The following is a 13,040-nucleotide window of genomic DNA, read 5'->3' as shown; positions in this document are numbered from 1 at the left end:
TATATATATATATATATATATATATATGCGAGTAAAAATAAATACAAAAAAGGTGGGGTTTTTTGTATGATTGTGTATAGAGGAATATATTATTTAGTTTAAAAGAGTTCCAACACTGTCTGTTTTTTATGTTTTATTTATATTCCTGCAGAACCAATGTGGGGTATAGAATATGGAATATACAATATATAATATAATATACAATATATGATATAAAATAAAATAAAATAAAAATGGATGGCACCATGAAAGAAAGTATTGAATGTAGATGAAATATTGAGTGTTCAATATAAAGGATCAAATATATAAATATAAATATATAAAGGCGACTCGAGTTTCAGGGCTACATATATACACACACAAACATCCATTCACAAAGCTTTGGTTGGCCCAGGGTTATAGTAGAATACACTTACCCTGGGTTCAACACAATGGGTCTGATTTCAAAATTATGTGGCTGCAAAGCAAACTTAACCACATGGCTACATCTGCATCATAAATGTCTTGAAGTCTTATGGTGAAATATGCTTTTAATGAAAGAAATTAACTGAATGTGCACAAATGTTATTCAAATATTTGGGAAAAATCATAGCATCTACAAGCTGAAATTATAAAGTTATAAGAAATATTTTTCAACTTATGATATTCAATCATAATTTATGAACTAATACAGTAAGGCCAGTTTAAAGACTGACTGTACTTACTTTTATAGTACTGATAGTAGAAAAAAGTTTAAAAACCTGTTTTTATCACAATAGAATCTACCTGCAGTCAGACCTCATTAACAAATAATATTGCCAAGAATGTGGCATGAACAAATCCCAAAACTGAATCTTCAGGGAAATACAATGCTGTTAATAAAATCATAAATTGCATTACAGAGGCATGAAATTAAAGTAAGACAATGGTTATTTATTTATTTATTCATCTGTTTAAGCTAGACAAGTGCTCAAAAGCTCTCTCACACCACCCCTATCTTGACAAATGTAATACGACTATAGCTGCACATGGAGCAATATTCCAATCAGAGGAAGGTGATATGGTAGTGGAATGGTACAACAGTAATAAAAAGCTGAGAGAGAACCTGAAGAGATTGAAAGAAAGGACCAAGATACAATATCAGGTGGCTTGAAGAGATGTTAGATACCAGTTATACTTAACAAGCTGAAGTTGAAAACAAGAGATTTGTCAATGCTCTATGATAAAACAATCTGAAGCATGAGGTACTCCAGATTGCAGGACAGTAGGTTAGTGCGAGTCAAGATAGTGTTAAGAAAAAAGTGTGCATTTACTATCATTGACACCAAGAAGAGGAATGGAAATGTTGAGAGATTTATGAATCTGGAGAATGCATGAGAAAGGCATATAACAGAGCAATATTGGTTATTGAAGCTAACAGTTACATTGTGAAAAGCACAATTAAGGATATGAAAGAAGGGAAAGCAGCTGGACCACCAGAGACAATTACTGAGATCCTGAAAATGAAGTAGGACATGCTTGTGATCCACATAATCTTGTACAAAGAGATCCCATACTCAATGACTCACATAGTATTATCATCAGCTGCTACAAAGGCAAAGAAGATGCTCAAAATAGAAAATTGATATATCAAATTATGAAAGTAACAGAAAGAGTTAAGAAATGCAGTTTGGGTTGGTGCCTGAGACTATCTTCTGAGTGAAACAACAATAGGAGAGGTTCTTAGCTAAGAGCAAGTTCCTATATCTAACTATTTATTAACTGTAGAAAATATCACAATCCATAGTTTGGAGGTTACTACAAAGTGATGAATGCCTTGTGCAAATTGTACAAACCATGTATAGAGAGATAGCTTCAGAAAATGAGAATAAGTAGAAGGCATTTAATGTACAGGTATGTAACAATCAGGGCTCAGTTCTCATTTCCTACTATTGTTTACTGCTTATCATAGTTCTCTAAGCCATATGAGAAGAGTATAAAACTAGCTGCCCATTGGATCTCTTGTATGCTGATGACCAAGCTCCAATATATGACTGTCAAAGACAAAGAAGAAATTTCAAACAAAGAAAACTTTGAAAAGATTGAAGTTTTAGAAAGAAAAGGAAATAGGACCCTAGCCTGCTACTATCAAGGAAATGCTCAATTTTGATAAACAGAAAAAGAGTCGGAAAATTCCATAAGGTGTACATAAGGTGTACACAAGAGATGCATTGGAACCATATGCAGGGAAGAAAGAGAGGGAGAAAAGTGGTTAGGTATGTTGTGAGAGTGTGGCAAAGATGGTAGGCTTCATATGAAACTGCACAAAAATAGATAATAAATTTCTTCAAATGCTCAGATTTCTTAGAACCAGCTGATAGCATCTATTACATTGGTAATTTTACCAGCAGTGGAGGTGGATGTTGTAAAAGTATAGTACCCCAAGTAAGAGCATGGTGGAAAAGTTCCAGGAGCATTTTACCTTTGCTGGCAACAAAGAGATTCTCTCACTGAGTGAATGGCAGATTGTATGATGTTTATGTGTGAAGTGCAATGTTGCATGATGGCAAGACAAGAAGAGAACAATTGAAGGCTCGAGAGAGAAATAAGGCAAGCACCCTATGCTGAATGCATAGTTGTCTGAACAATGAGAACAAATGAGCCCAGAGAAACTAGTATAAGAGGAATCAATGTAAAGTGCAAAAAAGAAGACTGCACTGATACAAACCTGTGGTGCATATGGAGAATGACAGTTGGGTAAAGAAGTGCCAAGTGAAAGGAACCAGTAGAAGTGGGATACTAAGGAAGACATGGGAAGAAGTGATGTAACGAGAAGCTGACCTCAACAGGTGGCAAGATGTAGTGCTGAAGAAAACTCATCCAACCATGGAAAGATAATCATAAAAAGATGGTAATAGAACAGCCTCATCTTTCATTCAACTTAAACAAGGACTGTTCTATATCTAACTTCCTACTAAATCTAATGGTACATTGGCTTATGCAAATATCGTCTTTTAAACCAGGAGGGAAATGGCACTTTTATCCAATAACTTTACATTAACAATCTATAGAAATGACAAACCCCAAATTGACAATTAAAAATAGAGTTGATCAAAATTAAAAATAATGAGATATAAAACGTTTACAATAATGGTTCCAAATTCAATCCCACTACGTGGTACCTTGTGCAAGTGTCTTCCACTGTAGTCTCGGGCTTTGTGAGTCGATTTGGTAGATGGAAATTGAAAGAAGCCCATCGTGTGTATGTGTGTTTTGGTTTGTCTTCACCATCGCTTGACAATTAATGTTGGTGTGGTTACATCCCTGTAACTTAGCAGTTTAGCGAAAAGAGAGCAATAAAATAAGTACTAGGCTTAAAAACAATAAGCACTGGGGTCAATTCATTCGACTAAAATACTTCAAAGCGGTGCCCCAGAATGGCTGCAGTCTAACAGCTGAAACAACTAAAAGAAAAAAGAAAAAGAAATGCTTAGCTGCTTCGAGTCTATCAAGGTTCAGTCTTCAGTCCTCTCCTCTTCATAAGGCCTCTATAGACCTTCACAGAAAAGTTTATTACTAGTTGTCCATTGGAACTCCTATATACTAATGCTCTAGTTCAAATAGTTGAATCTATAGGGAAAGTAGATAGGAAATTTCAGGCATGGAAGCTAAACCTAGAATCAAGAGGTCTCAAGGTAAACTTAGCAAAAACTAAGATTTTAGTAAGTACGAAAGAAGACCCTAGTATCTTCAGAGAAATGGCCTTGCTTGATATGCAGAAAAGTAGATATAAACTTCATATGCTGTACACAATGTAAGCCATGAACACACAAGAAGTGTAGTGAAATCATAGGTAGACTAACAGAGAACATAAGCTTCATATGATAGATGTACTGGAGCAATATGTACTTTGAGCACACTGAAAATAGATCTTAAATGCCTAGATGGCTCACTAAAAGTAGTTGAAAACTTTTGTTACTTAGGACATGTAAATAGCAGGGGAGGCGGTGGCTTTTAAAATATAGTAACCAAGATAAGAACAGTGGATTTTTTTTTGGGGGGGGGGGTCAGGGAGCTTCCGTTATTGCTAGCAACAAAGGTCCTTTCCATCAGAATGAAGGGCAGACTATATGATGCTTGTGTCAGAACTGTAATGTTGCCTTGTAGTGAGACATGGCCCTTAAATGCAGATTTTTGAAAAGACTGGAAAGAAATGAAGCTAGCTTGCTCCACTGAATGTGCAACATAAGTTTGCAGAAATGACAAAGTACTAATGCATTGAAAGAAAAACTAGGCACAACAGGAATCAGATGAAGTATGCAAGAAAGAATGTGCTGGTATGGACATGTGCATTTGGATGAAGGTAGCTGTACAAAGTGCAACTCAATGTGAATAGAGTTTGCAGAAGAGGGAGACTCAGGGAGACAAGACAAACTGGTGAAGTCACCACAGGACCCTGAGCTTCATGGACATGACAAAAGAATTGGGATGTCTTGTAATATGCAATCACAATAAAACCCACCCACCTTGGAGAAACTGAGATTCTGGAAGCATAATGTGTGTATATATGCACAACTGCCCCTCCCCCACTCAAATTTATCAAGACATTCCCACCACTCATCATCTCTCTAACTACATTAGTCTGCTGCTCCAATCAAATACGAGTAGAACTGCATATTTCAGCTTTTTTCTTCCCAATACCGTTTACTCTTCTTACTACTCAGAACCATTTCACTATCTAGCTTTTATTATCAATACTGTCCTCAAGGCAGCTAGCTGGCAATGCTTAGCAACATTTTGTCCATCCTTACATTCAGAGTTCAAATTCTGCTGAGGTCGACTTTGCCTTTCAGGGTCAATAAAATAAGTACCAGTTGAACACTAGGGTCTATGCAAATGACTTAATCCCTCCCTCAAAATTAATGGCCCAGTGCAAAAATTCAAAACCATTATTGATACTGTCCTCTCCACTCACATTTTATATTGATCACTTTCCTGAGTCACCAAATTATCTCTCCTCCATCACCATACATCTCCCTGCCTTTCACTATGTTTGTTCCACACTATCACAACATACCTAACCACTTGTCATCTCCCTCTCTTCCCTGCCATGCTGTCTACTGTGTCATTACTATTGTGCTGCTCTTCACCATCCCACCATCTTTTCTGCACTGTCAGTCCTCTCCTCTACTCATGTGTCATTGGTTACCCTTCAAATCTCTTCAACCCTGCTTAATTTCTATAGTTGACACATACTTTTCCCTACCTCACCCAGTTACCATCCCTCAACACTTGTTCATAATATTCACCCTATCATTCAATTCCCATCTATCTTTCACACTCCTGTTCCACTTACTTCTGCTCACCTTGAATCTTGAGGGTCCACTCTAACATTGTTCATCGTTTAACGTCCGCTTTCCATGCTAGCATGGGTTGGACAATTTGAATGAGGACTGGTGGACCAGGTAGCTACACCAGGCTCCAATCTGATTTGGCAGAGTTTCTACAGTTGGATGCCCTTCCTAACGCCAACCACTCCGAGAGTGTAGTGGGTGCTTTTACGTGCCACCGGCACGAAGGCCTGTCAGGCGGTACTGGCAACGGCCATGCTCGAAATGGTGTATTTTACGTGCCACCTGCACAGGAGCCAGTCCAGCAGTACTGGCAACGATCTTGCTCGAATGTCTTTTCACATACCACTGGCACAAGTGCCAGGAAGGCGACGTTGGTAACACAACTTATGACTATTTTTATCTCTTTCCATTTCTACCTCATCCACTCCCATGCTCTTTCTTCTATAATGTGAAAAAGCATGTAGCTCCCCAACAGCAAAAAACCTTTTCTGTTCTGGCCCCTTCTTGCTCTTTTTAACCCATCACCTCCTAGCATAAAGCCATCTCCCTCTCTACTATAGTCTGACTCAGTCAAAGGAGATCATGGTCTTGAAGACTGCATAGTGACCTCAGTAGTGCTTGTGGCATAAAAGAAGCATCTAGTACACGCTGTAAAGTGATTGGCTTTAGAAAGGCATCCAGCCATAGAAATCATGACAAAACAGACATTGGAGCATAATGCAGTCTTCAGACTAACTGGATCCTGTCATACTGTCTTACCCATGCTAGCATGGATGTTAAAGGATGATGATATACTATTTCCTTGTATTTTTTTTTTTTTTTGTTATGACAAAAAATTATTTTTCTCACATTATCTGGATTTCTCTTATATTTACATTTTTATTGACAATAAAGAGGTGATGATTCATCATTCCCTTGAGATTAACTTCTTGATAATTTATTTTCAAAAATTATAATCCTAATTCTAAAAACCAATATTTTAATTCAAATAATTTTGTTATGCAATTAGATATGATTAAATTTACAACTGGTTTTGGAAAAAGAACTGCTTCCTTCTAAAAGCATTTCTTCCTCAAAATACATGATTTAGAATCGAGAACATTTTACTAATTCACAGATATTTACAAGTTTTAGTGTGAACATGTGAAGAAATAGAAATGGTTAGAAGAATGTCTAAATCATTAATAGAGGTTACAAATCTAAGATTTAACAGATTATGCATGTGTACACACACACATATAATCATACATTGTATGTTAAGATGTGTGTGTGTGTGTATGGATAAATCTATAGACTTGAGCAAGGATATGTTTGTACATACAGAGAGAAAAAAATCATGTACAAAGAAACAAATTGTGTGTGAATTCAGATCAATATGTGTATGGACATTTTTAGGAAACTTTCCAAAAATTCAAGGAGAGACTACCAAGTTTAGTGTAAGATGTAGATTGAAACATCTTCCATTATAGATTCATTTTTTTAAAGATCTTTTATTAAAGTAATGTCACAGAATTGAAAGATCTGCAATACCTTTAATTTCAAGAAAAAAAATCTTTTTTTTTTTATATGTATCCTGAAACATTAATCCCATATAGCAGTATTTCCCAAAATGAAAATTGAATATATTTCAAGCTTATGAAAGAGCCTCTATGTAGTCAGTTACCCTGTTAAAAATAGCTGTTAAATTTTCCTTTCACAGCCTGCTGTTGTAAAAAAGGGAAAAGTTCACTATTCTTGAAAACAAGGGGATAGTCACATTTGGAAAAACCTTCACTCACCAGGGCTAACCTGGAACTAAACTACTAAATACAGGTCTTTCTATTGACTTCATTTCCAATATAATGAGAAAAGGAACTATCCACAGAGGCCCTTTTTTCAAATGAGCTATGTACTTAATATACCTGTGCTTCACAAAATTATCTATTTGGTTGGTATGAACTTTTTTTTTTATTCCTTCAGAATTTTTGTTATCTTTCTTTTATAATTATATTTATATACACACACACACACACACATAGATATATATATTTTTTCTTTTTTTTTTCCATCAGATTATTTACCCGTTGCCAAGCCAAGGATAGATTACAAAGTTTAGATATGTCATTGTTAATATAATTTCACTCATTAATGCAATGAGTTGACAATCATTAGCATGCCAGGCAAAATGTTTCACAGCATTTCATTTGTCTTTACATTCCAAGTTCAAATTCTGCCAATGTCAACTTAGCCTTTCATCATGGAGATCAATAAAGTAAGTACCACCTGAGCACAGGGGTCAACGTAATCAACCTATACCCTCCCCTGAAATTGCTAGCCTTGTGCCAAAATCTGAAACTAATCATCATCATCATCATCGTTTAACATCCGCTTTCCATGCTAGCATGGGTTGGACGATTTGACTGAGGACTGGTGAAACCGGATGGCAACACCAGGCTCCAGTCTGATTTGGCAGAGTTTCTACAGCTGGATGCCCTTCCTAACGCCAACCACTCAGAGAGTGTAGTGGGTGCTTTTACGTGTCACCCGCACGAAAACGGCCACGCTCGATGGTTCCATTCATCAAAAGCTGTGTGGGGACCAGCATGTCAAAGAAAAGACTCAATGTTTCTTCTGTGTTGTAAAGGGTAACTAATAGAGGTTGAAATAGGGTTTGCACTCCAACCTCATAAAACCCTCGCCAGCAAATGACTACCAAACAAACCTATGAATTGGAGGGTTGTCACCCACCAGGAGAAGAGAATCATCTACAAATGGTGGATGCAGTAATGTGCTGTTACAGTGCATGGCCCCATGCCACCATCAAAGAAAATATAATTTAAGTGAATTTTCATTCAAGAAATATAGGATTCCTTAGGCAATACACCTATTGCTGCTTTTACCAATGGTCAATATACAACAGGTAAAGATTTTACGTATCCCACAAATACAAATGCAAAGTTAGTTCTAAAAGATTTTAGCTCAAGCAAGATGGAATAAAACCAACTCTGAAGCAGTACTGCTTTCATTGTTGTTGTCTAAAATACATAAGACCATAACATTTCTTCTGCCCAACAGATACATGAAAGAATATAAACAATTTCATTAATTAGCTATTGCAAGATTAAATTTTTTTTTTAAACAGCTCGCTATCTCTCGTAAAATAGAGCATTTTCAAGCAATCAGTTCTCAACATTTTACAAATAATCTCTAATCAAAAGTTCTCAGTAATCTTGTATTCAGTCTCATTTTCCTTTTGAAATATGCAAAGATGTTAATTTTAATAATATATTTTCCAAAATGAAGCCAACTGAATATCAAAATCTGGAGATTTTTCAAAGATTATGAATATAAGTTGTATTTTTCAAGAAACAGAATTGGTGAGCAAATAATTCTCAACCAACAACTGGAAAAGATCTGTGCCACCATGCTTCTAGCAAGCAAACGCTGGTTTCTAATACTCACAAGCTTTCGTTTTGATCTAATCGATAAATACAATACTTCAAAGGATTACTAATAAATACTTGTCAGAATAAGATTAATTTTGACCAACTGAAGATCGTCAAGTTGTGCGTGTGAGTGATAGAGTAAAAAGTATAAATAAGTGCAATGTAAAAGACAACAAAGAAAAAATGTGGCCTCTGTGTCAAGATAATGAGCGTTAAAATTGGTACAAACAGCTGACATGTGGAACAACTAAAAGTGAATTCATTTTGAGATGGTAATAATGTATAATAATACAGTAAAATAATATGTTGGATCCGAATGGTATACAATGTTCTCTCAGAAAACAAAGACACCATATGTCAAAATCCCAAATTAAAATAAAATGGAAAATGTTTCTTATATACTTTGACCATTAGACTACCTCAATGTAGTTGATTACTAGAAAATTAAGTTCTAATCTGAACAATTTATCAACACCCATGCTTTTCTTCCTCCTCTCAAGTGATTTATTATAAACGTAGATACAATATTCCTTATTAAATATATATTCGATAAACTATGAAAAATATTTAATTAAAACAATCTTAATTGAGGTGGAGGTAATGAATACGCACACCACCCGTTTTCGGCGTAACCCTAAACTTAAGTTTATCCACTGAAAACGGGTGGTGTGCGTATTCTTTACCTTCGCCTTTAATTGGTTTGATTATTATTTATCTTGAGTATATTTTGAAACTCTTTGAAATCAACAACGAACGTTATTACCCTTAATTTAGAAATCATTGTGTCACTATATGTATATCCATGAATAAGACACCTGATGAGAATCGGAGATCAAACCAATAAGTGTAAATATTGAAAAATGTTTCATCTCTTAAAATTATGATCTTATTAAAATGGTTTATTGTCAAGAATCTTGCAAGATATAAAAAAAAAAACATTTTTCGGTGGAAGACATGTAAATATTTTCACTGGAATTATAAATATGCACATATTCGTGTGCATAAATATATTTCTTATTCATCCTTACAAGTTTATTATAGAGTATAGTTGTCTTTAAAATATATTCCGCATCTCAGAATGTTTGCATAAAACAATGCAAATAGCTTTGTATACGGGCAATCGGGTGAATCGTTCTGAAAAACTCAAACAAGAAACGATAATAAATGAATGAATTCAATAATGGATGCAAGGATGTAGCTACATGAATTCGAGAAAGAAAAAAAGAAACTACAAACTAGATGACACGTTAATCGACAACATGGCTGTGGTTCATGTGGACCCACCCCTCTTCAAGTGTTCATGTATTAACTGTCGAGGAAGTAATTAACTCATATTTCAAAGTAAAGGTATAATAACTATTCCAAACCAAAATTGTAGTTGGTGAGAAGCTAAATTGTTACTCAATGGAGAACTGCACACTGAAAGCGGAAATATATAAACAGTGATCTTGAGTAATGAAGCTACGAATACATAATAAATATAAATATATATATATATAAATATATATATATATATATATATAAATATATATATATATATCATATATGTATATATATATATATATCATATATATATATCATATATGTATATATATATATATATATATTTGTGTGCGTGTGTGTGTTTGTATAGGCTTTAATAAATTCAACTATATTTGTATATACTTTCGAAAAATTTTACTAATTTATAAATCTAAATAAAAATGTTTCAGCCAAAAATATTCATGTAAAATACACATACATACATATAACATATGTGTATGTGTGTAGATTAGTTATTTCAATATTTGTAGTGCTTCGAGTAATGCAGTCATTAATAACTATACAAGAATTTTTAAATGTAAGAAATTCTATGCAATCGTACAATTAAGTCTATATCCAGGGCCTATAATAATGTATTGATTTGAAATACGTGTGGGTAGAAGTATATTAATGTAGTTGGCTTCTAAATTAATCCAGACAAATACTAATTCTGAATGAAGCGCAAGCGACACACTGTACATATAAGAGCTAATTATATTCATATCGATAACTTGTACACAATTCACAGCACGGCGTTTCACTATGGCAAAAGGATGTTATGGCTAACATTTGAAAATAAGACCAGAACAATAATTAAAACAAAAAAATAATAAAACGAAAATTAGTTGGAATTTTCCCAAGACATAGCACACAAAAAATACTCCCACCTTAAAATAATGATTTATTGAATGTTATTTATTATTCATTACAAAATAATGTGTGTCATTATTATTACTACTACTACTAAATTAAAGAATGACTTTGAAGGCCTACAGCATTATCGAGGAATCTATGAATCGATGGAGATAAAGCATGAATTGAAAACCGTAAATGAAAATATTATGCAAGTTCGAAGATAAAACGTGTCAAAATAAGAATCTTCAAAACCGTACAAAGATTATCATGAAAGCTTGGTAACAAAGATGGAATGAAGTTGATTAAAATATTTACGTTGAACATTTTTAAGTATCTACCGAGGAGAAATATAAACGATAAAAAATAAAACTTATGGCTAATTAAATGAAAATTTATCGACTGGTTATTTATAATTTAACGAATAAAGAAGAAAACATGGTAAATTTTTAACTGAAAACATATCAGAATAACATAGTTTAAAGTCCAGATAACAAAAAGAAAACAGAGTGATCTGTTTAGACGTTGATATGTCAAAGAAAAAGAGAAAAGATATCCCACCCCTTTGATCCAATTTAGCGCGTCACCCTCAAAATAATAGCTTGTTTTCAAAATTATGGCACTAAGATTAGTTCAAGAACTATTCGGGGGAGTAATATTGTGTAAAATGTAAATCTTACCTTCGCTGTTAAGTCGACAGAATGGTTGTACTAACTCAACAAATGTCAAATTGTTTTTTTGACACAAATGTTCAGCATCTGCACTACACAGTACAGCCACCTGCGGACTAAACGTGTTCTGGATAAACTCCTGAGCCGTCTGCTTGCACTGCGCCATCGTTCACTTTTTTTTAATTATTCGATTTAACTGTACAATGAAATGAACGAATGACGATATAACTATCAAACTACGATTATTAATTATTACAGCAAAGTTATCCCAACCCCAGACAAGGGCGATTTTCTGATAAAATCTGGTTGTAAGCTAAATACTTTTTCGACTGGTCGGCAGCCATCGTTTAAGATAACGATCATGCGCTCTCAAACTTCCGTGTATGGAGAAGGGGGACAACTCTAGCATATTTCACATTAATCTGCTTATTTTATTGCTGTTATTTTTTTTATTAATTCCGTATCTGAAATTAATCCGTTTAGGATGAGAAAATGGATTCTCAAAATTTTATCGTCCTTGGAACTAGGGAATATTCTATGATATAATTTTAAGATTCGGATGTAAATAGTCTTATTTTATATATAATTACATAATCTAGTCTAAATATATTTTTACCATAATTTTCGCATCTTGGAAGAAAAGAAAGCTAATGAACGGAAAGCAAATAAAGAATTAACGAAAGCAAAAGCTACCTTAGAAGTTATATATATTGTGTAAGTGATGCTTTTAAATATCGAGAAGATTTCTATTTCATAGCTACTTTCTGGAAATAAAACGGTTTAGATAGTTAGCGACAGAGGTTGCTCTTACAAAACAAACTCCGTCGCTATTAAATTTCTTTGCCTGTAACTTTTACTTTTATCATCTGGTAAGACATTAAGTTACTCAAAATTTCAAGCTAACGACATCTAGAGTTCAATTAATAATGGAATCTCAAGAATTAGAAATTAATGTATTGTGGGAATTCTCAGCTCTAAATACATGCTATTTAGACGTACAGCTCACTACAGTTGATAGCAAGACCTCTTAAACTGACGAGTATTATCTTGTAGTGCTGTGTTCAAATATACCTTTGACATCCCATACAGTCGGTAGAATGTCTTTCAACAACACTCTACCAAATAAATATACCACTTACTAAGATTTAAGTTGCTTCTTATACAATTAGAGGCGTAGTCAGCGGGAGGATGAGGAGAGTTGCCCCCTAGCGCAAGTGTGATGGAGTGCAAAATTTTGTCTTATTCATCATGCTTGTTAATTAAGTTGGAGGCACCAAAATGGTTTTTGCTTAGAGCACTTAGATCCTCTCTATACCACCAAAGGCAACATAATCCTGTCATTATGAAGGCAACAAAGAATAAAAACCAGCTCTTACACTTTTTTAACCAGATACCAAAATCTTCACTATCAATAAGAACTTCTTGTACTCAGCCATCAATGCCTGGAACAGTTTTCCATGAGCTACGATTGGAATAAT

The 13,040-nt window shown here is 34.3% G+C and overlaps 1 protein-coding gene across 1 annotated transcript in view; it reads right to left on the bottom strand.

Annotated features, from left to right (window-relative positions):
- Nucleotides 1–11,939, bottom strand: part of LOC106869306 (trafficking protein particle complex subunit 8) — a 115,640-nt gene extending 103,701 nt beyond the window's left edge. Inside the window, exon 1 of the mRNA XM_052971467.1 lies at nucleotides 11,572–11,939. Coding sequence (XP_052827427.1) covers nucleotides 11,572–11,728 — 157 coding nt within the window. The 5' untranslated portion in view covers nucleotides 11,729–11,939. The remainder of the gene's footprint in view (nucleotides 1–11,571) is intronic.
- Nucleotides 11,940–13,040: the final 1,101 nt, after the last annotated feature.

This window comes from Octopus bimaculoides, chromosome 1 (assembly GCF_001194135.2).
Source record: "Octopus bimaculoides isolate UCB-OBI-ISO-001 chromosome 1, ASM119413v2, whole genome shotgun sequence".
Classification (NCBI taxonomy): Eukaryota; Metazoa; Mollusca; class Cephalopoda; order Octopoda; family Octopodidae; genus Octopus; species Octopus bimaculoides.
This window is presented reverse-complemented; position numbering and strand designations above follow the sequence as displayed.